The sequence below is a fragment of the Cryptomeria japonica genome, chromosome 8 (assembly GCF_030272615.1).
Source record: "Cryptomeria japonica chromosome 8, Sugi_1.0, whole genome shotgun sequence".
NCBI lineage: Eukaryota > Viridiplantae > Streptophyta > Pinopsida > Cupressales > Cupressaceae > Cryptomeria > Cryptomeria japonica.
Window position 1 is genome coordinate 486,178,701 of NC_081412.1, and position 27,820 is coordinate 486,206,520.

The 27,820-nt window shown below is 36.1% G+C and overlaps 1 protein-coding gene across 3 annotated transcripts in view; it reads left to right on the forward strand.

The window, feature by feature from the left end:
• The first annotated feature begins 2,106 nt into the window (after nt 1–2,106).
• The window catches only part of LOC131077277 (cold-responsive protein kinase 1), a 136,539-nt gene continuing 110,825 nt past the window's right edge, over nt 2,107–27,820 (forward strand). Inside the window, exons 1-3 of one of the 3 annotated variants that reach the window (XM_058014732.2) lie at nt 2,107–2,601; nt 16,673–16,826; nt 17,059–17,174. In XM_058014732.2, coding sequence (XP_057870715.2) covers nt 16,748–16,826; nt 17,059–17,174 — 195 coding nt within the window. In that variant the 5' untranslated portion in view covers nt 2,107–2,601; nt 16,673–16,747. Of the gene's footprint in view, nt 2,602–2,704; nt 2,768–16,672; nt 16,827–17,058; nt 17,175–27,820 lie in introns of those variants that run through there. The other 2 variants (XM_058014730.2, XM_058014731.2) reach the window with 2 other exon arrangements.

Consider the following 27,820-nt stretch of genomic DNA (forward strand, 5'->3'; position numbering starts at 1 on the left):
CCGCAACAATCAAATCCCTCTTGTACTTATGGAGTGCACCTTCTCCATTAGCTTGAGCTTGATTTCCCTTAAATGATCCATCAAATTTGAGTTCAATCCATGTAGTATCCATGGGTTCCCATGTAGTAGCTCTTCCTTTCATAATTATGATAATATCAACATTATTTAGAGAGGAGTAGATATTAAATGTTTTAGCTACTTCTATCTCAACATGTGTAGTGAAAACTTAATGGCTTTGATCTAGGAGGATTCCATATTCTCTCCTAAATAACATGGTAGATTTTTATCACTACCACATTCTAAGGCCTACTTTTATTTTTGAAGATCCTATTAGTCCTTTCTTTCTAAATACCTTAGCAAAGGTGAGGATGAGTTTGCAACCAAATTTTCTTGATTGTAGGATGACTACAAGGAGGAATCTAGCTAGATGTCAAAAAACATATATCCTAGGGTCAAACCTATAAGTTTATGAGCTTATTAAGAATAGTTTGTTCAATGTTTGAGGAAAAGGGATAATGAATTAGAAAGTGGTTAATTGATTCTTTACTTTCTTGCACAAAATGCATCTATTAGCAAGGGAGAGACCTTGGTTCTTAAGATAGTTGATAGTGAGAATCTTGCCATGAAAAGTGACCCATTAAATCAAGTTTATCTTGGGAACAATATTATGCTTAGAGATGGAGTTCCAAGTGGTTAATGGAGAGGGTAATTTCGTAATAAAATTGAAACTTTATTTGGCCAAATAATACCCATTCAAATCTACATGCCAAACCATCTCATCTTGTCTAGGGAATTGATTAAATCTAAAAGATTTGAGTTCAGTAATTAAGTATTTAAAATCAACCAAAATTTATAATACTTGATAGATTCTTAGAAATATTCCAAGAGGTAAGTTCCATGACTTGATTCCAATAATCTATAATGTAGCATCCACATCTTTCACAAGTCTCTTCTTTAATGCAAACATAATAAGAGGAATCAAGAGGCACATGAGAAACCAAGGATCCTCCCAAAATTGAATAATTTTTTCATTTCCCACTTTCCACCATATACCTTTTCCCAACATTTATTTAGACTTAATCATGCTATTCCAAATTATTGGTCTAGTAGGAAGGCTAGACTAAGAGAAGAAAGGCCATTTTTGTTGTCTAGATATTTGGCCTACATAATACTACTCCATTATTTGCTGTATTGAATTTTCATCCAATCTTGGTAAGGAGGACCTTGTTTGTTCATGTATTTGATTTTGTGCAGCCTCAACCTAAGAGTTAAACATCCTATAACTCTTAGGTATGCATATTTGATGTTACTTCCACTAAGGTTGTTACTATTTTTAAATTGTTATTTCATCTCACGAGTTCCCCCACCCCTGAACATCATTTAAGAACATCAACCATTATTCATTATGGTTAGATATGATGATATCTAAATCAAAAGAGCATTAGTCAATAATGGATGTGGATTAATATTTGTAACAAGGATTTTCTAGAAGTCATTAAAGTTAATTATAGACATTTGTTAAAAGCTATAATGATCAAATGAGTATGGAAATATATGACAATAAGAATAAATGACACCTAGTAAAAATTAGAAATCATTACATAATTATTCCGCTTATTAATATATAATTACAATAAATTATTCTATCAACATATACCTAAAACTAAACAAAAAATAATATGAATATACAAACAATCACAATCCACACAATATTCAAATCAATGTATAATTAATTTTATTAATACACACTAAGCATTCATATTTTCTTGTGCTGCGATGCAAAGATATATTTTTTACGCTAATACTTATAATTATTTTTTAAAGTTAAATTTTTTTTAAATTAATTTTCTTTTTACAAACACTCTTTTTTCTAACTCTGATACTTTTCTCTAATCTTATCACAAGAAAACAAAAGTAAAGAGATTCCTTACAAACCATCAAATCTATGTAGCCTGAAATATTGACGCTTGAAACACCTGTTCAAATGTGTATCGATGTAAATATTGTCTCAGATACTATTTTTAACCTCATTTTCACCTTGTAAGATAAAGTTATCCATTCTACATTCTACCAACCCCGATCAAATGTAGACAGCTTGAAACACCTTTAGTGATGGAGACAGTTGTATACATTTTCCCATAGTCAATTTTTAACCTCAGTTATTCTTCGATACATATCAGAAAGAGTGATCAAACAATCCTACCGACTCTTATCAGACAATCTTTTTATAACCTGCTTCCTTTCACTATAGTGAGAGTGCCGGCCCCAACAGCAATCCGCCATCGGTGGGCAGGTTTGACTTCCAATCAGTTTTTTACACCATATATTCAAAGTACTTCTGTAATCAACTTCTCTGTGGCGAAGACGACAATTTATGGCTATAGTATTAACAAGGTTGTATTTGTGTACACTGGAAAAAAACAACGCGGGACAAGTAACAACGAACCATTGGTCAAATTTAACTTTTTCTCTCAGCATAGCTATAATGACAGAATGAAGTAGAGCAAATAAGAATGATTGGGATTTAGCAAGAGAAATGAATATAGAATCTGATGCTACAATTCGCTCCAAATTGTTCTTCCAACTGTTCGTAGGTCCAGAGTAAGCTCACGTCAATTGCTTTATCGATTTGCATTCTTTTCTCGTGTATTCTTCTGTAAATCACAATCATTGGCTTTTCACTTGTTTATAATGTTTTTTGGGCGTTTCTCATGTTAATCTTCATCTCTGAACATGAATATTCTCGTATGCATGGTTTGCAAATAAGGTACTGGTAGAATTTGATGGGTGTAAAGTGGGTATGGTGTTTTCTTTCAGGGTAATTTGCATTTTAAGAAGATTCCGCAGAAATTGCTTTGCTCTTTTATGTGTCGTTTGATCTGGATAAGAAAACAGCAAATGGGTTTGGCAATTTTATTTGAATCAATTTGCAAAGTTCACAGTTGTTTATTGTGTTATTTTCATGAATCAGTTAGGATTTGGACTAACGACTTTCCATTAGTATGTTGGGGTGCATTATGTCTGAGCCACCGGCCCCTCTGTTGTCCAGTCTGTGTGTTGTTCTTCTAACATATTGCAGATTTTAAGGGACCGGGGCCACTTTGTCTGTCTAATTGCAAGGCAAAGAACTACAATTGTCCAGGATGGGTTGGGGGAATGGTGAATTTGAATTAATTACAGAGGGGGCAGGTACAGAGCATGAACTAATTTTCAACCATCCTATGAATCAGGGTATTTGACCTGTATATATTTTGGCAAATAACCTGAATCTTCAACTGTAATTTTGACTTTAGCAGTCTTCTCAAATGCTCCAATCGATTCCATCTCTGGGAAAAGTACCAGAGTCAACTCGTTCCTTAGTTATTACAGAGTTTTAGGACAATTGTGAAATTTTATATCTTGTCCTAGTTGCCATTTAATCAACAGCCAGCCAGTTTATTGCTAAGGTATTTGCAAATTTTTTGCAGAGTTGCAACTCATTTCCTTAATATTTGGGTTGCCCGGGTCATTGTTCATTTTTTTGCCTAGTTGTTACAGAGTACGGAACCATTTCTTTCTCTTCAGCTTGCTGATCTGTTCTCAATTTCATTCATGGAAAATTATTCAAGAAACAAAACTGATAAGGACCACTAGATCAACAACCATATTGGAGGAATGAAAAATACTTCCAGGTCTGTTCATTGTTGTGGCTATATTCATGTGAGTCAAATTTGACAAAAAGTTAGCAGGCTGAAGAGTAACAATAGCATAAACCAGGAGATTAACAATCCTATCGGAGGTATGGAAAATCTTTCGAGGATATAATTTGAACTCTGGAAAGATTATGGTGATTGAAAGTTTTCAAGTTCAATACTAATATCAAAGGTGACAAAAGTTTACACTCTTCTACATCCAAGCCACATTTACCATATTGTTATTGGAGAACATAAAGCTGAAGTTTTATTCACATGAATTCACATCTAAGATGAGTTTAGTAGAGTATTTTGACCATATTAGTATATTTTCCAACATTTGACAAGACAGGACGGTTGATTTGAGTGCATGGTTACTTGCCATGTATATTGGCAGAAATATAATCATAAATTTCCATGAGGATACTTCCAATGATCTCCCAAGTTCAAGTTGATATACCGTATTCATTAGCTGATGTTCCTACAACTATTCTCTTACCCTAAACTGTTGGGGGTGTGGCAAATCAAGGGTCATATAAACGTTCTTACCATTTCTAATATGTGGCTGGTGTGTTTTCAGTCTCTTTATGGCCGTTAGTCTTTGGGCATAAGGTTGTGCTTGCCAATGGATCTCTAGGATTTGAAACAACAATACAGGGGGTATTTTGTTGACAGGATAGTGATTTCAATAAATGTTTGAGATCCATGAGGGTTTTTAAGGTCAAGGATGGAGCGGCATTTAATATTAAATTCATAAGCATGGACAGATATGGTTAGTGATTATCTGAGGAAGGTTTTCTTCTTCAAAAGCAATAAGTATATAGTTTCTGAACAAATAAAATAACTAAGAGTTATGTTATATAATGCATTCATAAAGTTTTTTGTTCAAATGGCAAAGCGTGAGAACAAAACAAACCCAAAAGTTAAATCTGTGATTCCGTTGTTAAAATACTCATCCATTGGTGTCATTTGGTTTCATTAATGCCACCAGGAGTTGAAAGAATGTTATTTTAAATCCATTTTGTTTTTATATACTTTTGTAACAGATTTTTGAAGACCCTTGGTTCTGTGTCGCTTCTCCTAGAATATTGTTAACAACAAATTGTCAATAGAAAAGAAAGAATACAGAAGCTACACGGAGTTTTCTAATGAAAAGTTTGACTCAAGAATTCTGCCATCAAAATGAAATGTTACGGTGATAGTGAATCATTCGCTATAGACTGTACGAGCTCAAAAAAGCTCGTCAGCATTTTGTTGAGAAAAAGCAAGAATCTTGGTGCAATAAAGTCATTGTGGGTATGTTGACACCGTTTTTCTGCAAAGCAGAATTTTGTTGAATTAGATCCAAGAATGCCCAAGGAAACTGTTGAAGGCTTTAGACATGTTAAGTTTTATTGTCATGCTGCACTTCTTGTTTTTTGTAGAAAGAATCACTTTGTGAACAAAGACTATCCCGTCTGTTCTGCAATCAGCTACAAAACTTCATTGTACATCCGAATTAATTGAGTAATTTTTCTTTATCCTGTTAGCAAATCCCTAGAAATGGCTTTGTAAACTGTGTTGCATAGGTAGATGGGGCAGAAAATATCCAATCTCCTTGCCCTTCTGTTCTTGGCAATGAGGGTTAGAAATGTTGCAATGAGATGTTAACTTTTGGGGAATGGCCTTTTGGTATCCTCAACTGTATCAATCAGACTGGTTTTGATAAGGTCCAAAAAGTGTTGAAAAAACCTGATCAAGAAACCATCAGGGCTAGGTAATTATCTGTCTTCATTGAAAACATGACAACTTTAACTTTCATTTCCTACGCAGAAACTTTAGAAGTTTATAACTTCATTCTGTTGTCTAGAACTAGGGAAGGAATACATTGAATCAAAGTTGGCAGACTTGGACTCAGCAAAAACTCGGCAACTTAAAAAATTGCTTAAATATCTTTAGAAACACATTGTTTTTGCAAAATTTAATGATAAGATGTATCCATTGAGTCCATAAATGAGTACAAAAATGTTTTCTATAAAATTTGATTGATTTGAATGCAAATTGAGTACAAAATCACATCATCATGTAGAATCTTGATGGTTGATAGCCTGATACAATAGATAGCTGACAAAATGAAAATAGTAAATACAACATTTTACATCTTCCTCTTCCCTAATCTAGTGAAAACTTGGGGAGAGGTTGAGGTTATAATGCTGTGGCTCGATCTCCATCTTGGTAGTAGATGGCAATGCCTCCTTAGCCTCATCAATGTCATCCAATCCTATATCTCTTGTTGCATCCACATCTTCCAATGTGTGCCTCTCAAAATCTCATCTTCAATAAACAGTGAAGGCTGCTCATCTTGCCTTGTCTAGTCGTTATCAATCTCATCCAAATCAATTGGATCCTCTAATTTGTCTTCTACCCTTCTTGTGCATAGCCGAAGGTTCTAATGCACAAAGACAAGGTCATTGAGGCATTATTGAGCTAAGTTGTTCCTCTTCTTTGTGTGGATGGCCTCAAACAAGCTCCAATTGCACTCACAATTGGATGCACTACAAGGTTGGCACAAAATGTGGAGGGAAAACCATTGGAGATCTGGGGTATTTGCACCCCAATATATCCACCAAGTATCTACAAAATAAAATATTGAAGAGTTAGAAAGAAAAGTCAAATTATATTTTATCCAATTATCAATAGTTGTAAATTTGAAATTTGTAACTTGTAAGATGCATGTGATATAAAGACTTCAAATTTTATACCCAGTGTCTCAGTGGTTTGTCCTCAGGTAGCTAGCTCCGAAGAAAAGAGCTCAACCCTTCCAATCCTGTAATCATGCAATCCTTGGATAATGAGTTCTCTCACCTCAACTTTGGGGTGTCATCCTTTGAATGCATGTAGTGAGGTCCCCCATAACTTCTCCTTTAGGATTTGAGAAACTATCTAAATAGATAATACGGGGGTTGAGGAAGTACCCTACTGTATGGATGGGTTAGTGGAGTTGATTGTTTCACCTCCTATCAATGATCTCCCAAATGGGATCAAATTTGAGGTTGTCCCCCTTGTAATAATTTTGAATGGAGTCTTTGGCAATATCCATGGCCTCATAAACATACCCCATTGGGTTTTGCTCTCCATCTACCGAATGGAGAACTCTAACCAAGTGCTCTGACACCTACAATCTACAAATACAAAAAGATTAAAGTTACAAAATTATAATGAAAGACTTAAATTAAAATATAAAATATTCAATATGAATTTAAAAATTCAAATTTTTGAGGTTACCTTCAAAATATCTGTAGCTCTTTGTGCAAAAAGGTTGTCAAAGAATATGCTTGCAACCCTCTCTCCTTCAGGCTTCTTTGAATATGACGAGTCTAGGCATGCTTGACTAACAAACATTGGTTTCAAAGAAGTCAACAAAACAATAATACTTTGCAACGTGAGAAAAATTGTTGCAAACCTTGTGACACCTGATCTTACCAAGTCTTTCCCTTGGGTGTGATCTCATATCAAATTAAGAAACCAAGGGTGATTGTAAATAAATTTTTTTATGCTCCTTGCATCATCTACAATTGGTCTCATCCAATCAAGTTTGCCTGTGTCCTCCAAAAGAAGGTCAAAGCAATGTTCTGCACAAGGTGCCCAAAAAAGTGTCTTATATTTGTCTTGGAGCAATCTCCCAGCTGCCATATATGCTGTTGCTTTGTTAGTTATGATTTGTACCACATTCTCTATGCCCACCTCCATGACAACTACCTCCAACATTAGACACATTGTTTCTGCATTTTTTATTTTGTTAGAGGCATCAACCGATTTAAAAAAAATCACCTCACCATTTGAAGCTACCGAAAAATTGATAATGGTGTGTTTTTCCCATTAGTCCACCCATCATAAAGAATAGTGCAGCCATATTTTTTTGCTTCTTTTGTTCTTCCACTATTAGCCTTGCCCTTTCGGTTGCATTCATGAGCAACCTGCAAGTAAAAAATGCAAGTACACAATTTTAATTTTTAAATGCAAAAAATAATTTAAATTCAACATAAATTATTACAAAGTGCAAGTACACAATTTAAATTAAAAAAAACAAAAAATAATCTAAATTCAACATAAATTGTTATAATTAATGAACATAAATTTAGCCTAAACTTCAACATAAATTACTATAAGTATAAATTAGCATAAATTAATTAACCTCCCACTCAAGTCTTTACGAGAATGCGCATTGTAACCTTTTCTTGCAACAGTCAATGTAGTTACCAAATTCTCCCAATAAGGACTACTTGACACATTGAAAGGAATGTTGTTGAAGTACCAAAATCAACACATGCCATATCTGCATGTTCATGCACCTCCCTATTCCACCTTGTAGCTTCCACTGATGGTTGTACTCTAGGTGTGTTTTTGGGCACAAAAAAACTATGTGGCATGTGTGTAGGTGTAGGCGGAGGCGCTATATTGGAAGTAGATGAAGTGGAGGCCGATTTGCTTTGGATGAGTGGACCATGAAGAGAGTCCACTATGCCTTGACATGCCATATCTTCATCTAATGTTGGTTGCTATTGAGGACCATGACCACTAGATATGGATGCTACTATGGCTGCCCTTGTCTTCTCCCTTTGCAATTTTTTCTCTTTTGCCAATGCAAGTTGGGCACTCATCTCTTCTTTTATCTCTTTAGTGGTGTTGGTACAAGGCTTGGCATCATGATGAGTAATGCTTGCAAGATGGTATTTGAGTCGATTTATGCCTCCATAATATAAGTTTGTTCATCTAGTGCGAACAACTGTCCCAGGTTTCGGTCCTTGATAGGTATATTTCCATGCAAGGTCTCTAGCTCTAGCAAGGCGAGCACTTGTAATTGGCAGTGGCATTGATGGGTTGGAGCCTGAGGCTGAACTTGATCCGGATGCTTGTCTACTTGCCATTATATGATGTATTAACCTACACATACAAAGTGAAAGCACAACATTTTAATTTTTAAATTAAAGAGTTAACCTAAATTCAACATAAATCACTAAAAATTAGCATAAAATTAATTTAGATTAATATAAATTAGTAAAAATTTAATATAATGCAAAGATTCTAAACATTTTATTCCAAAAGAAGGTTAAAATAAAAAAAGAAAGTTGTGTATGCAAAAAAACAATGAATTTAATAAAAATTTTTTTTTTTATCAAATATTGGTGATGAATCCAATTTTTTGGAATTTAAATGCAAAAATACTAAGTTTAGCATATGATGAATTTTTTTACCTAGATGCTAGATTTTGCAGCCAAAGTGGAGTAAAATGTTTAAAAAACAAAAACCAAAAAACAATTTAGGCTTCAAATTTGCCTTCCAAATTCGCCAAAAAACCCTTTTTGATCTTCTCTCCTAGATGCAATAGTGTTGTGAATGCCATGCTCAAATTGGGAGGTGTGTTGGGGGTTTTGCAGAGTAGAGTTGCCTTTTTTGGAGTTATGTTTTGACGTTTTTGGGTCTATTTTTGACTCAACCTTCTTTTAACAGGCTGGCCATGAGTTTTTGACACAGACTTACTAGAAAGTTGGCAAGCAATTTTGGCGAATATTACATGTGATTACTGTGTTAAACCCCTACGGTTACACCTGATGTAAACCTTATAAATATTCCCACACGGATAATAGCATATATAAAATAGAAATTAATTATAAAAGAAATATATAAAAGAAATCAATTATTAAAATAATAGATTAATAATTAAACAATTAAATGAGGTTAATAATGTTATTATTGGTTAATAATGATCAAATAATGTTATTATTGTTTAATATATTTAAATGATGTTGAAATATTAATGAAGAATCACATAAAGTAAAGTGAGCAAAGTAAGTATGTTAACGAGGATATAACCCAACACGGGGAACTAAACGCTACGGTGGCCCCCCGCAAGAAGTGGTGGGACCGGGGCTGCGACCATCGTCACACCCCTTCCTGCGGAAGGGACCCCGTGGTGGGTCACGACCCTTCCCCTCCACGGGATATAAAGGGAGGTCTCCGCAGAATGAAGGGAGGAGGAGGACCAGCGAGACGGGAGGATAGCAAGCAGACTACGGTGTAGGAACTTCACAGCACGCTGCGGACTGCGACAGGTAAGTGAGGTCCATGATTCCCAGAGTATATGTATGTGTGTGGACGTGTGTGCCGCACACACACATATATAGTAATGAATATTTTAATATAGTTAATGAATAATTCTAGATATATGTTAATGAATATTTATGAATATACGTTAATGAATAGTTCTGGAAATATGTTAATGAATATTTGTGAATATATGACAATGAATAGTTTCTGAATATATGTTACCGAATACATGTTAATATAGGAATATGCAAATGTAGATTATAGAATGAAAAATGATGATGAATTGTAGATGGTAATATGAATGATGTGGCAATATGATGGAGGCTATTGGGAGGAAATTCCCTTAGCCTAATGAAGGGATTATGATAATCCTTGGTAGGCAGTATATACTGAATATCTATATGCATATATGTTATGGCTTGGGTGACAAAGGGTCATCCAAGAAGAGACGGATTTGGCCGGTCCTCTCTGGTAGACTTGGATGATGAGATGCATCATCCAAGGCAAGGAAATTGATCATATAGGATGGTCTTCCTTGGTATGGCTTGGGTGTAAGAAATTACATCCAAGATAGGAATCGGATTAACCTTCGATTTCCTGGTATGGCTTGGGTGTAAGAAATTACATCCAAGACAAGAATCGAATTAACCTTCGATTTCCTGGTATGGCTTGGAACCAGGATGGGTTCCAAGAAGGCGAGCTTCACAGCCGCCTAAGGACATGTCCCAATACTGCACTCGTATCCTTTTTATTAAATAAGAATTGAGATTAGTGTTAATTAAGTAATTGAAGTTTAATTGCAAATTAGATTAGTTATATATATATATATATATATATTTGTTGTATTCTAACAATCTGTTTTGCAGGGCAGTGTTCTCTAACTAGTAGGGACATTACAATTACTCATTTTCTTTTTGACTTGGCGAGTATTCTCTAACTTTGCAAGTTTTCTGGGAGTTTGCCAGCTATGCATTAAATCATTTCCTCTTGGATACTCATACCATCCTCACTAGATACATTGAATCATTTCCTCTTGTATATTCATCTTGTCCTCACTAGATCCAGAAAGCAGATTTCTGAAATGCCTTATTGCCTTATTTTTTTGTTTTTTCTGGAAGGGTAAATTTCTCTCCATTTGGATTCTGTAAAGTCATGAGTTTTTTGATGTTTGCATATATACAACTCATTTTGCTAAAGAACTAATTGCTAAAATACCGGTTCTTCCCCTTTTGGTCTGGGTCTGGGTCCTAGTTCTTGCCCAGTCCTAGTTCTCCCTGGGTTCCTCTCGGGTCCTTCCCAGGTGGTCGGGTTCCCTGTGGGTCCTGCGTCACAGGACCCATAGGGAACCTAGCCACCTGGGAAGGACCCGGGTGGAACCTAGGAGGTCCTGGGTGAACCCAAGAGGACCCACGTGAACCCAGGCCCGTGGGTTCCCAAAAACGGGGCCCACGGGTCAAAAAAACAATAAAAAACATTAAAAAAGGACTTTTTAAAATAGTTTTTTTATAATAAAACTCTAATTCGCCCCTTTATGACTTTTTAAAAAAGACTTGAAACTTGAATATTATCTTTTTTGCAAATTATGAATATGATATTAGACTTTAGTTATTAGTTTACTGATTAAATTTGCGATATATGAATATTTATTGGCATTGGCAATTATGGATTTATCATTAATGTATGGAAAGTCACATTGTATATTTTATTTTTGTATGGATTGTATATATTGAACATATATATAATATGTGTATATATATATATATATATATATATATATATATATATATATATATATATATATATATATATATATATATATATATATATATATATATATATATATATATATATATATATATATATATACACAGACGAACCCGTACCCGTTCCCGTACCCGTACCCAAGAATTTTTTTTTGCCGAATCCGCGAATCCGTATCCAAATCCGAACCCGAACTGGTAACTTAGACTAATTGTTATTGACCCCTCTTCGAGGAAATAAATCTTGGAATTCTATTTCCTTAAGTTATAGTTTTGGTACAAGTGCCAGTATGAGTATGAGTATCAAGTATGACGGTACAACAAATTTTTTCCTCTTGGGTACAGATATAGGTTTGGATATGTATGTATGTATGTATGTATTAAAAAAATTAAAATTATATAATATAAAACAATAATTCTCATAATTGTCAATAAAACAAATTTAAATACTTCATAATTTGCCAAATGAAAATACTCATAAATTCATAATTCAATCATTTGTCAAATGTCAATGCACAATGAAAATTGCAATCAATATTTAATAATCTTTATATTGCTTTTCATCAAAAGCATCAAAGTCAACATTTGGTTCAATTTCACTTGAACCTGAAAGATACTTGATGGATCTTTTAAGCTGACAGGCTGTAATTTTTTAATTATTTGTTTTAAAATAAATTCTTCCTGTTTATTAAATGATCTTTCAGAGAGAGACAGAAGTTGCAGAAAGGTTGTGTCTTTTGTTTTTGTTTGTATTTTTCCAGATATAGGCAAACAATGAATAACAATAGCAGCAAATATGAAATAGGCTGGAAAATAATGTGCAATAATATAATATTCAGCCAACCCAGAATAGCTACAAATCGTACCAGGCAAAATACATAAATGATATGCCAACAAAGTATCTACCAACCAAAATAATGTTGCCGGCTGCAAGAAAGACCATCCACGCACAAAAAAAGAGATGGCTGATGAATACCAATCAGCAACCCACATGCCAGCTGGAAGGAGGCCGTACGGCTGCTGCAGTCATGTCTAGGCAGCCAAGGAACTCCCACGTGCCAAGCAATATACCCAACGTCCAAAGCCAAAGCTCTTCCAATGCTGAACTTGCACTCCAATCAAAGTCTGAAACCAAATGAAGCTGCTGAAACCTTCTATTGGGGTTTGCATCCCAATATCTAAGCCCTGGGGTTTGTGTCCCAGTTCTCCAGAAATCGCTCCTCAGAGCAAATTCACAAATGCCAAGTTTGAAGATGTAAAAAGATAATAAAAAATGAGCCAACATCTCCTTTTATCTCCCTCTCAAAGCTACTCGAACCCTAAAGGGAGAATATGCTTTTACCTTTATTAAATAATGGCATATTCTTAATTAAAAAGGCCTTTATGTATAGGAAAAACACCCCTTTCGTCAAATAACAAAACTCAAGGTGCCAGAAGGTCTCCGGATGATGAAAATAAGTTATAATAATTCAAGACCTTTCCAACGAGCTATAACACATATGCCTGCCTGACCAGAAGAAGCCAAAATCCCCTTATTACTCCAATTAGCTATATAAATAGCTTTATTTAATTAATAAGATGGTAACTTAGGAAATATTAAAAATATATCCCAAATAGCCGTATAATGCTCATCTGACTCCACAAGTCTGAAACGGAGCCTGCCACCTGTCTGTGACTGTTGTCGGAAATCATGGATCCTCGAGCAATCTTGTCCCTAAAATCTAGGGATGCTCTTTGAAGCTAGGAAACATACCCAAATCTCCTGAAACTGAACCCAAGGAATAGTCTCATGGTAACCCAACCCTGGGTACTGTCAAATCCTCCTAAATAGTAGGAATAGCCTCCACAAAAGAAGGAAATGCCTCCTAAAATTAAGGAACTGCTCCAAACTGGTCCACTACTGCCAGAATACCAAATCCCAAACACTGAATATCCTCACTGAGTCTCTATCCACCACCGTCAGCCTACAAGACCCCAAAATAAGCTGACTCACATGTCTCTGCTAGACAGAACTAAAGAGGGGACATGACAGAACCACAATGAGTTGCAGTCCCACTTCCACTAGCCATGTCACATGTAGAAGCTACCTAATCTAAAGAGATTTTTGGCAAGTTGTGCAACAATAACATCTAAGTTAACACATTGAATAGTTAGATCCCAATTCCCCATCATGCCCTTATTGTAATCAAGTTTCTTATGAGACAAAGAGATCCCAATAATTGGTTGGAGTTTGGGAGTGGAGACCCCAATGGGGTTTGGAAGCAACACCCCCAACAGGGTCAAGGGGCAGTGTTCCTGACACATTCCCCTGTCGTGATATAGTGTGGGGTTGAGGGGCAGAGTCCCTATTGCCAAGCCCTTTTTTTGGGTTACTTGAAGTACCCATATGGAACCTAGGGTACCTAGGTGGAGCCTTGGGTGAACCTAATGGAGAACTAGCCTTGGACCTAGACTAGGCCCCAAACCAAACCCATATGGGTATTGTTGGCGGGGGGGGCGTTGGCGTTCCGAAGGGTCCCGATAACATAGGTTCTAGTACTAGAAGTATTAATGTAATGTGGTTGTAGGCAAACCAAAGGTATGTAATCTGCAATTTGGGATACCTCTAAAGTACTTTAGTAGGGAAAGGGAAATAACAACATAACTTTCAATAGGATACGTTGCTTGTTTCCCTTAACATTCCATTGCTGATCTTGGCTCATATTTGGATCTGCGTCTATGTCATAGCTGCACTCACATGTAAGACTTCTTTAGTGCTTATGAGCCATTCCCCTTACTTGGAAGTAACAATGGAAAAAAACTACAGCTCTTGGGGATATTGGGGCTTTGTGCTAAACTAGGCACTAGAGCTTGTCTTGTTATCATCATCTGGATTCCTAGTGTAACACATACCAAATAAATCATTGTACCATTTATAAAATAACCACACATAAGACATGCTTCCCACAAACTGTGCAAGCCATATTTGCAAATCCCTTGTATGAATTTGAGTCTTTGACATAACATACCCACGCTCTGCTCCATCATTAGTGATTAAAAAGAAAAAGTATATGTGACTAACTCCAATTCTATACCATGCAAATGATACCATTGTCAAAATTCTATGTAAAAAGATATGCTATGGCCAACCAACAATTAGAGGACTCATGATTATTGCAAGAAATTTACATTCCTATAGCATACAAAACTAATTACTTGTTTTCAGTACCCCGTTTGACCATTTCAAGTTTAGGATCACCAAGGCTTGTTATTTTTGATTCCTTATACACAATAATACACATATGTGAGGACGGTAGAATAATCTTAAAATTCTCTTTGAAAATGGAAGCACATCAAAGAGTTTTGCTACATGCAAATTCAATAAATTTGTAAAGGATGAAGTAAAGAAAGAGCGAATGTTATAATATCTTTCAGATTTCAACCCTTGAAGTGGGCTGATTGCGGAAGGTACATAGCAGAAACAAAGGTTGTAACAGTAATACAAAATTTCCTAAGGCTAGGATGAAACCTCTACCCATTTCCCAAAGAATGTGAGTCCAAAAGTTGCTGTGAAGAAAACATATTATGGTACATACTTGAAAGAAATCAAATCTGATTTCATGTTCAAACAGCTCACTGTCATATTTGAAATATGTATCTGCAGTCTTTAAAACAGTTAGGTTGTCCAAACAGTCTTCTTTGTAACCACCAACTTACATGTGAATATCCATCTTTGCAAAAGAACATTGAATGAGTTTTTATAGCTTCTTCAAATGACTCTTTAAATCGTTGTTCATTAGATTTAAGTCTTACATGAAACACTTCATTTTCTTTTTATTTCAACAAGTTTTTGGACCTTATGGAATTATCCAATAGGTGCCGTGCTTTTTTCCATAGTTACCAGTAGATGGGAATGGTATTGGTATGAGAGACATGGAGAAGTCTGCCACTTTTCGAAAAAAAATGAGAGGTGGGTGCTTGGGAATGGCAGAAATAGAAAAGTATTTATATATGTAATTTAAATTTAGAAAAAATAATTATACAATGGCCATGCAAATTTGAAGAATGTAAAATGCTTAAAAAAAAACATTTTCAAGCACAGAATAGATGTCAATAAAAGCAAAGATTTAATTATATTGATATTGCATCATTATGACAAACAATTAAATTTAAAACCATAATCACCTGAAAATGGTAGATAGGGATTGGGACAAGAATACCATTATATGGTATGGGGCTAACTTAGAGATGGCTATATTTTCAACTAATTGATAAAATTTTAGTGCACATAGACTTCTCAAGCCTTATTATTGTTTCTTTTCATACTAGTACCTATTTGGACTTTGATAAGAAAATTGTGTGCTGCAAGAAAACTTGTAAATATTCATGCAAATGATATAGAATTACAAGTCTATTAATGTATTTCTTTAGTTCTTTTAGCTCTTTTCAACCATATGCTAGCACTTGAGGAGAAACCAGTGTGATATATGTGATATCATTGATAATTATCTATAGGAAGTTTCCCAATTTTCAAATGATGCTTCTAGGAGATGTATAAGGAGCTCTTGATGTCTAAAGAGATTCCCACATGTGTCTTTAATATGGGGATATGTTTTTGATATGGGAGATGAGTACCAGGGGTTAGAATAAATGTCTTCAGGGAAGAATGGCTTTTTTTTTTAATTTCGTACCAGGGGTTAGAATAAATGTCTTCAGGGAGGAATGCTTTTTTTTTAATTTCTTATTAGGCTCCTTTACCCTCCTTAAATCGAGGCAGGCACTTCCTAATCTGTCTTTATTATGTTTATTCTTTTCTGTTATTAAAATCCTTTTTAGCTTAAGTTTTAATCTAATTTAATCCATCTTCTATTTACATAGGTTTTAATTCATATGCTCATAAGATCATGTCAGGTGAGCGTCTAGGGGAATCATCTAGAATTATTAATTTTGAAAAATGGGCTGTAACATGTTTTAACTATGAAAATGATAGATAGTAAGTCACCTTATTTTATGCCATCTTCTTGTGCTTTCTTTTATAACTATTTGAAGTAAAATGATCTTTTACCTTTTGAGTGTGCTTTCTTAAATAATGTTGTATTTTTTTAATCCTAATTCTTTTAAATTATATCCCGACCCCTATGCTTGCTATTTCATATCTGATACTCTTTTTTGCAGGCTTCCACTTAAACTTGGCTGTTAAAACACCATTCCTCAGTGTTACAGCAATTTCATGTATATCTGCTTACAGCTATGAATTTTTGTTGCTTTGATTTTTTAAAGAGGAGTGAAACAAAGAAACAGGCATCAGCAAACGATGAAATAGGAGATGGTAAGGCTTGTAATAGTGATTAACACCAGATCTGTAATGACTGGAGCTGCTAGTAGCTGATGAAGTTAACTTTTACGAAAATTGCTTTGTCCTTGTTTCTTCTCATTTCTTTTGTCAGATGCCGTGTCTAATTCCCCTGTCACCAATAGGTAAATTTTATTTATTGTTTCTGTACATATCATAGTAATTATATACTAACTTGTTTTATTATATAAATGGTTTTTGCTACAAGCCTTTTCAAGACTTCCAAATGTCAAATATTTCACTTATCATGAATTGGAAATCGCGACAAGGAACTTTCATCCAGAGAACAAAATAGGAGAAGGTGGTTTTGGCAGTGTGTATAAGGTATCATAATTCTAATTTAATTTCTGTCTCCTCATTCTTTGATGGTTTCTTTAGAACTTTAAAAGTTGGGTGTCCTTTTCTTGATTTTGTAACCAGTAAAATCTTGAATACTCGGTCAAAGAGCTTTATGCTTATATCCAAGATTGAGATAGTGTTAGTTGCTTGTATGAAAGTCTTTTTTTTCTCTGATCTAATTTTTTTTATCTTGTTGAAACTTAAAGGTGTTTAATGTTTTTATCTTGTTGAAGCTTAAAGGTGTTTTGCTAGGGATAATGTAATGTCCCCATCCTTGAGGCTACACCATTAATGTGATGTTCCCACACAAGACTCCGTCCAGGATGAATAATATTGAGAAAGCTCCTTGTATTATCTTTAGATTCAAAGATTGCTACAATTCCAAACAGGATATAAATACAACAATTCTAATTAAGAATCATCAAAGTATACTACAGTTTAAGGGAGGTGCTTTGATCAGCAAGACAAGCAATTCATAACATCAAGTGATCATAAACGTCCGTTACAGTATCATTGTTGTGATATGAGAACAGCAAAGAACTTGATAATTAGCGATAAGATGTCTGCATAAAGAAATCATTTATAATTGACTTGTTAGGATAACGACATCTTCTACCTTCAAATCATATGAAACAGGTTCATGGGTCAATCTCCTACAAGAGTTACGTATGGGAAGGAATGATTCCAAAAAGTGAAGGAGAACTATTAGTAAGACAGCAGGATGATACTAATCAGCGATGGAATTCCACGTAGGAACTAAGTTGTAATAACTGACCAATATAATGATTGAAGCCGATTCACTATGCTTCATGATACACTGAGTAATTGAAGGAAGCAATTGACATAGAGAGAAATCATATGGCCTCTTTGACAAATGATAAAGCCGCAAAGTATTATCAATAGCTAATGGGCATTAGAGATATCAACTATATACCTCTAAATTATTATAATTGCTGTACAGATGATCACAGCCTTAGAAGTATAATTATCGGTCCCGATATCTTCGCGATACCTATCCGTGTCTACCATGCAGAGGAAAAAAGATAGAAGTTTGTGCTTGTTCTATTTCCGACATAAAATATGATCTGCTAAGAACATAATACCAATGCAGTTAAATAAGGATTAATATTATTATCATAATAATATAGTGTTGAAAACAAGCTACGATATTGATAAAAATTTGCGATTTGTCAAGGCACAACTAATAATCATTAAATATGAATAGACCCGATGGTTATGAGCAGTGTTCCATGGAAACACGTTTCCCCCTCCCAGGCCCAAGTCTCCCCGTCCCCGAAACCCATCCCCGAAACTTTTTCCCTTTGTCCCCCTGTCCCCGAAGCCCCTCCCCGCGTCCCCCCATCTCCCCGTCCCCACCATCCGTGGAACACTGGTTATGAGGGGATGCAATTAGATTAAATGAACCATTTTATTGTGAAAGAACATGTCTCAAAATAATGTTACCGATCAAAGATATAAGAAGACCATTGATGCATGTTAAGAAAGAAAGGAGGAAAAAAAACAGAGACAACATCCACACTCGTGGTGGGAACAAATAGACTAAAATCAGAGATAGTGACATATTAAGGCATAGCCTCTTCATTCACCCATTGCATGGTTAAAAGAAACTAGTCAGATACAGCGATGTTATATAGAGAGAATCAAAAGACATATTCTTGTATTAATAGTCAAAGTAGTGACACAAATCAAGCATAGAAACTTCAGCAAACACAGTTCAGAACTTGGGAATATTTTGCATGTAACCAAGTATATATTTCAGACACAGCGGCATCTTGAATGACAGATCAAATACATTATCTTATATACAGTCATTTTGCATACAATATATTTTTATATTCAGACTTTATACATCTAGATTATATCGGGTTTCATAACCGAGTTATCTTGGAACAATTATTATCAGTCCATCATCTCACTAATTTGCATAAAGGAAGTCTTTATAGGGGACATTACAGATAACAATGTGGGAATAATGCTTGGTTTACAACTTTTAACCAAGATAACTTCAAAAAATTGTGCCATTCGGATTCCTGAATAGGTTTGCAATTGGGGTTTATGTTAGGGTTCTGTCCCTGATTTACTAGTATTTGTTGCTATGTGAGATGAGGACTACCTAGTTCCTAGAATTTATTAATGTAATTTAGTATTTACAATTAAACTGTATTATGGATAGGTCAAAGCTGTATCTTTTTAGAATAAATTTAAGTATTGAGGGTTACGTAGTGTTGACGTGTATTTTGTACACAATCATACACAGAATAAAATACCCAAAGGCATCTTATCCTGTCTTGAATAAAGTCGCTAACTGCTGAAGATTTCACAAGAAGGATCAATTAGGATGACTCCAATGTTCTTTTTAGTAGGGTCTCTACGTGTGGATAAGCACCAGTGGTCGTTGTGATTGCTGTGTCATCAAGGGGCCTTACGTTGCCGAAGATTTCGCTAAACTAAACAAGCTTTTAAAAAATATCAAAAGGATAGGGTTTGCAAGAGGTCTAATCTAGTCTAACCCTAAGAATGACTTGATGTGGACTAGACTTGGTGAGATTCAACCAACTTCAATATTGTCATAAATTAACAACTCAATTGAAATTGATGCGATCTTCTAAGGTAACAAATGATTTTTCAATACATCAAAGATCAGGAACACTACCACGAAGGTACATATCCAAGACACAACAATGATTGAAGGTTTGAGTGATTCCAATATCTCCAGTCGACCACGCAAGGCGTTCCTACAATCAGCAAGAAGCTAGTGGTTTGGAAAGCGAATCCTACCAAAGATCAAGTCCAACACTTTGTCCTTCAAATTAACACACTACTTTGATTGAGAGTGATTCAAGAAAATGTACAACCATGAAGATAACCAAGAGAATTGCAACAAAACACCATAACTTCAATATTTTATTGATCTCAAAGCCATCATGTACAACAATTGTTTGAATTCCTTTCTCCAAGCTCAATCTTGCTACCAAAGTAAATTGCTTCTAAACTCTAATCTCTCTAATACATCAAGAATTTCTAGCTCTCTCTAATTTCTAGTTTTCTCCCTCTGCAAAATGAAAAGAAATGAGGGTATATATAGCATCCTCAATTACAATGAACGGTCCAGATCGAAAGAAGATCAATGGCCAAGATTATGACACCTAAACCCTAATTAGGGTTTGTTACAACCATTACATAACATTTAATGCTTGACCAATGATAAAATTGTATTGCTTGGACACATGTCCTCTCTAGAAATTTCCACCAATGGATAGCCGGGTAGGTACATCGGAGTTCGTGCCACCTTCTATGAATTAGGTACATTGAACCTGGACATTGTTGAGGTGGACCAATCCGACTGGAGGAGTGATGACTAGGATGCCACCTCGTCTGACACTTGTAGCTTGGTAGATATTCAATTTGATGTCGTTGAGAAGCTATCTTTAATTAGCTCTTGTTCTAACTCCTTCTGTCCTTGATTTGCAGGATGATTGATGTACCTCGCCTTGGAAGGCTGGATTGGAAGAGGTTGCCTTGTCAACGCTAGACTGGAGGAGGTTGCCCTTATCTTTGCTTGATCGTCCTTGATGAGACCGTCCTTGATCTGGCTTGATTTTCCTTGAGGGGAGAGTCTTCCGACTTGTGGATCTTTCGAGCTTGGGAGTCGCCATCTTGGTACCTACACAACATTTCACAATAAGTAATAGATTTTGCAATATACAAACATAGATTAGAGATTAATTTTTAGGAAACTTCATGATAAGTCCTTGAGTTATCATTTCCTAAAAAACGATTGAGCTATTGAAATTCAAAATTTCAAAATTCAAAACTTAAGGCTATGACGATCAAAATTCAAAATAAGACAAGGGATCACATCATCATACCTTACTTGAGAGCTAACTCTAAAATGCAAAACAAGGAAATTCGCCTAGGCAAAAATCAAAATTTGAAGCTTCCAACGTGATTCCCTCAAACGAACGTTCTCCTTAGCACTTCGCCATCTTTGGGGGGTCTTTGACGTGGTCTTGGCAAGCTCGCTCAACTCCAACTAAACTCGCACTCCCCTTTGATGATAATTTCGCACCTCCTTGTCCTCTTGATATTTCGCATGCAAAGATTGTTTGAATGATGATTTGAAATGAAATGATTTACCCTTCCTTTATAGGCGCTTACCTCTCATTTACCTCTAGGCCGACTTGGTAATTAAAAGCAAATTTTAAATAAATTTAAAGGCCGACTTTTGCAAAATAAAACAAATAAACCCCAAGCGCCCCACTTTTTATTAATAATTAATTAATTTAATGCCTTTATAATTAATTTTTTCGATTTTTTAAAAGGCAACAAATAATTAATTAAATGCCATGGGCTTTTTTTTAAATGCTAACTTTTAATTGAATTTTTTAAATTTATCGATTTTAGCATTTAATAAAATTCAAAAAATGTATTTTAGCGCCAAAACTTGGAGAGGTAAGGGTACAAACCATATCGCTCTGGTCCCTGGGAGAGGGACAGGAGCGAATTATCATCTTAGTCTTGATTCTTTTGCCTTTTACGTTCAAAACCATCATCTCCACGTTGAAACTGGCATGTTTGCTAGGAATCTCGAGCTTGATTAACTTGACTTTGTGGATGAGTGCCTTTTGTGACTAATATCGCCATGGTCCCTTGATGAGGGACAGGAGCGAACTTCCATTTTAGCTCAATTTTGCGATCTTTTGACGTTCACTTTTTTTTCTTGTCACCTTCCAAATGATGTTCTCGATCTTGTGTACCCTTGCTTTGTCATGATTTTGAAGGAAAACAAGTGGTTTGATGAAAATCGCCCTGGTCCCTGATTGAGGGACAGGAGCGATCTAGCATTTTGACTCAATTTGATCACCCTTTGACGTTTAACTACTTCTCATATCATCTTCTCAAGACACCTTAGACCCTGTGTAACCTTGTACGTCCTTGACTTGGCGTGATTTTTGAAGGAATTGGCTAGTGAAATGAATATCGCCCTGGTCCCTGATTGAGGGACAAGAGCGAACTAGGGTATAGAGTATAAATCCTTCATCATATTAACTTGCAATTATCTTCAAGGCTCAAAATGATGTTCTTTACTCCCTTTCAAACATCTAAAATGTGAATGGCAACCCAAATTTGGCCTCATTTGAACATTTTCGCTCTGGTCCCTTGATGAGGGACAGGAGCGAACTTAGGCATTTCAGTGCAGATCCTTCATCTTTGGCGGTCTTTGATACTTCATTCTCTGTCGAGACACCTCAAAATGTCCTTGCCACCTTATACTTTGACTAGGAATGACTTGAATTTGGGTGGAAGGCAAGATAGCTACCATTTCGCCCTGGTCCCTGACTGAGGGACAGGAGCGAATTTTCACTTATAGGCCCCATCACACTTTGCTAACTTCAAAAATTATCTTCAATAGACTCGTTGTGCACCTTTTCATTCATCCTTGGCTGGGAGTTTGTTCAAACTTGGCGAGAAATTGACCTAAGGCAAAAATCGCTCTGGTCCCTGACTGAGGGACAGGAGCACCTAGGCCAATTTGAGTCTCCTATTGATGTCTTGTAATCTTCAATTTGTCTTCAACGGGTTCATTTCATCCTCCTTTCTTGCTTCAAACTCAAAACTTGCTTGATCTTTGCCCAAAACATGCCTCATGAGGAAATTTGCTCTGGTCCCTGGGAGAGGGACAGGAGCTACCACTGAATTTCGCCCTGGTCCCTGATTGAGGGACAGGATCGATTTAGCTTCTAGATCAAGTTTTCCTCATGTTTGTGCTTTCAAATTATATTAAAATGATGAAATATATTTCCTTTGATCTCCTCAAATCGTCAAATTGTTCGAATCCTGCAAGGACAAGGCAATGTTTGATTTCGAGCTCCGGTCCTCCACTGAGGGACAGGAGCGATTTTTGCTCCTGGCATATTTCCATGCTTGTGAAATTCTTCAAATTATATTCAACGGAAAGAACATGCCTCCTCTTATCACTTCTAATTCGAAATTCATCTTGATCCTGCAGAGATAGTAAGATTTTGAAAAACAAGCTCTGGTCCTCCACTGAGGGACAGGAGCGATTTTTGCTTCCCAGGCCAAAATATCAAGATTTTGGGATTTTAATCACTTCACAAGGCGAAAACAAGTCATTTCCAATGCCCGGGATCAATCATCAAAATTTTCAAAATTTGGTCAAAATTACTCAATCGGACAAAAAATCAAAATCTCATCATTCACACTTAGACAAATTTGGACTCTGCATTCAAAATTCCAATTGAAACTAGACCAACTTACTCAGCCTCTGGCGAATTTACTTTATTCAAAATTGCATTCCACGAGAGGAAGCTCAAAAGCTCAAAATTAGACTGGACTCTGGCCTGAAAACACAGTAATAGAAACCCTAAGGTTTGACCCTAGTCTAGACAACTGGCATACTAAACCAAAATCCTAGAAAGCAGAGAGAAAGGCGAGCAAAAACGAGCAAAAAGAGGGGGTCCCCATTTAAATGGGGCGATGTGTGAAATGGTCACAACACGTAGTTCCTAGAATTTGTTTTTGTTCTTTAGTATGTTTGACAAACTGTTAATGTATAGGTCACAAATGTACCTTCCTATTTTAACAACAATTATATGTACAGGTCAAAACCCTCCCCCTTTTATATTTTATAATTTTTTTGTGTGAATATTTACACTGACATGTGTATACAAATAATGGAATTCATATTCATGTACAGGTCTTGGTTGCAATGAAAAAATTGTGCTAAAGACAATGATTGACCTATAGTTGTAAAACTTAGACTCAATAATTACTTGGTAGGCCCAAAAGTTTTAAAAATTCGGGACTTGACAAAAAGTCAGGGAAAAACTTTGTGGTAGGGGGTAGTGCTCCTCAGGGGGTCAAGGGTTAGAGCCCCCACCACCAAGCACAAAATTAGGCCTTTGAAACCACACAAACCTTTGTGGCGCATGCCATTTTCACAGTTTTATTACTTGAGGGTAAAATTAGGTATTTGGCACCTTTTTGTTTATAAAAATGTTTTAAAATATATATATTTTTTCTTTTTCTTTGGGCAGCCCTTTGGTCCCCCTAGGTTTTTCTCGTGAAGCACCCACAAGGAACCTAAGGTACCAGGGCTGGACCCTTGGTGAACCCAGGCCACTCCCATCGTGGAATTGGTACCCAAACTAGTTCAATATGGGATTGGGACCTCGGTAGGGCATAGTTGACAACATAGTTTTTGTTACATCAAGTTACAATAATGGGTTTCAAACAAAGGGACAATTTGCAGAACCAAGGTCATCACTTGAGGTGTCTCTTAATGTTGACCATTATGTTGATGGTTTGAATGGTGGCTTAAATCATGCTTATGATTCAGATATGAGAGTGTATATCAGCATTTATGGTGATATTGTATGCTGGCCACCAAGTATTGGTAAATTGGATATATGCACAATTGAGTCAGAGAACTACTTTGATGAGGCTTATGATTATTTCCTTGAGGATGTATGTGTTACACGTGAGCTTGAGGCTTTCTCTTGGGACTAACATGCACATGAAAATGATATTATGTTGTAGTACTAGGATGAGTTTGAAGACCAACATGTTGCCGTTCAGCTTGATTGTGTGACTGAATTGGAAGCATTTTAGCTTGAATCCCATGAGCAAATGCTACATGCTAATCAAGCATGTAATCAAATAACTTATTTTCCATGTGAATATGAGGTATTTTCTTTTGACTTTGATTGACATGAGAGGGTCACTAGGCATGATGACCTGACAATTGCATATGATGATAGTTTTTATCCACATACATGCTTTGACATTGTTAATGGTCTAGCGGTTCCTGATTCACCATTTGTTTCCTTGGATGTGCTTAAATTAAATGAAAGTTTGTTGATGTTTGGTTTATCTCCTTGCTTCCATGGGTTACTTGGAGATCTTGGAATTCATTAGGAGCAATTTTGTGATTATTCATCTAGTAATGGTGGTATATCTATACATGAATCTATCAGGTGCTTGGTATTACAACTGCACAAGAAACACATTATCAGCCTGAGGGAGATCAACTCTCATTAAGATATGAAGGCAAGAAGCATCATGCGAGTCATCTATGGCCTTGTGTTATAAACTTATAGAGTCTCCTTGCAGGATTTGAATTGCAACATGTTTCTATGAGTAGCTTGCAAACAAACAATGATCAGTATCCATTGACAAAGGCGATAGGTTATGGGTTTGTAATTTTTCTTTAAGTGTGTGTTTCTTTCCTTGGTTCTCCTTGTTATCTTCTTGGTCAAGTACATATCAATGCATACTTGTTTGTGTCTGTTTGTTTTCTTTTGCCTTTGGTTCCTATATTTCTCTCCCCTTTGCATTTTAGTTTGTACCTTAGAGGATTTCATGGTTTCTTGCAGTAGTTGTTGGGTTTACTTATCCTCAACTAGAGCCTATGTTGACACCCAATCCTATTTTTGCAATTGTGACCCCATGTTCACATATTGAGTTTGTGGTGGGGCTTATTATGTTTTTGACAATGGGGTGCATGGATTCTCTTGGCAACTTAGGTGGACTAGGTAGCATTTTATTTGCTTGTCACACGTTGCCTTTTGTGGTGGTGGGTCTGTGTGCCTATTGGGGTGACTTGTATTCCTAGGTGGCAGCTTACTATTGGCGCCATATGTTTTCTTTGGTGGGGTCCAGTTCTTGGCTGATTTCATTTGACTTTTCAATGTTTTCTCACATGCTTCTTGGGCCTGCATGGCATTATATGAAATCTTGATCAGCATTACTAAGCACCAGGAATCTCTATGCTGTGGATCTAATGCATAATTCAAACTGGTTAACACTGTAGTCTACCCTATGTAATGTTAAAAGAATATATGACATTTTGATTGTGTTCCAATCTAAATGTTGTGCGATGGGCTTGAGCAGGGAGTAGGCAGACCTTTCTGTCCCATGGACATTTATTTATTACTCATGGGTGCAGTTTCCTTTGCTGGATTGATGTGTATGGGTGTGCAGATGTACCGTAATTCTAGTCCATGTTTTTGCTATAGAGTTTTCCATCTCTTCTCAAGGATGGTCAAGAGGGCATTTAAGCGGGGTCTATTATCTTGCCTTAATACATTCAATATGCCGAATGTGGTGCTCTCAAGGCTGAATTTTCTCTATTGTGGGCCCTCTATGCCATTTATGCCTTATTTCTCCTTCCTGCTGATGTGTTAGTTGCTCAGTGGGCTTACATTTATTGCTATTTGTTTCTTGGGGTTGATTTACTTCCATTCGTGGACTACCTACTACTGTTGCAACTTGCTACAGGACTACAAAGGGCTGTATAGATTGAATTTATTGCATAGCCACACTCATTTGTATGTCTGTTTGCCTAATTTTTTATTTTATGGTTTGTAAGAGGTTGTCTCCCATCCTAGGTATCTACTTGTGATCCAAGATGGATTTTACTTTCCTTCCAAGTGCAACCTTGCTCTTTGTAGTCGTGAGCTAATTATGAAAAGTGTTACTATGGCTGGTCAAGGATGTAATTTGTATGATTTGATTGAATTCCTGCACCCAAGAGGCTTATTGTGACTGAAAAGCTATATATGCAGGCTTGTTGCATATTTCAAGGGTTGGTCCATGAGCTAATTTTCTGGCTGCAAGTCTCTTGGTTTCTTCTGTGGCATCAAATGATAAAGGTCAAGCTTTGTAAGGGCTGCTAACATGTTCTGTAAATCAGGGGAGTTGTTGAACCTAGCTGCTGATTCTCGCTTGCTGCAGTTATTGGTATGATTGTAATAGGGTAAAACTGATGTATAATTAATAATAGCATCCAAACACATTACAAACTTCTTTGTAACAGTCGTTTCTCATTGCATGTGGATTATTACTGATTTGATATGGATTGTTGAAATTTATTCATTTGTAGATTTCCTTAATATTTGAGTTTATATGCCTATGTAAGCCTGGTTGCATTGCTGATATGCATGTACGCTTTATTATTTGTTGTAAACTTTGACTCCGTTGCTCAGTGGAATAGGCACCAATTTGATTGGTGAGAGGTCTAACACATTTCACTGAGCAACTCTCTGTTGTTAGTGTAGGAGTAGAAAGTGTCTCCATGCTATTATGATCTAGCGATGCAACTTATGCCATACTTTATGCTGTCCCAAGTTGATAAATCTTAGAGGATCATGATTTTGTCTCTTTATTGTATGTGTGTATGCATGGTTAAGTGGATTCACTTTTAGAGATATATAAGTGCTGTCAGCTTTTGGTGCATTTACAGGAATGAGTTCTATCTACTTATTGGAGGTCTTGTAGATTTTCTTGCAGCCAATGCTGATAAGAATTTAGTGACAAAGCTTGGGATTCAGAGCACCCTGGCAGTGGCTATAGCTGTTAAGAATTTATGTCTAAGTTTTCATTTCTCTTTAATTGTCCTGCTATGAAAACCTCAGAAAACACCCCTGTTGGCTTAGCAGATGCCTAAAGATGAAGGTGAGTTTATCCACTCACAAAGATAGGTTCACTCATGCCACTGTCTGATTATAAGTTAACAGTTCAGCCCACGATAACCTTTGCTGGCCTTAGGTTTTGCATTTGTCTTTAGGGTTTGTAGAGATATATGTTGG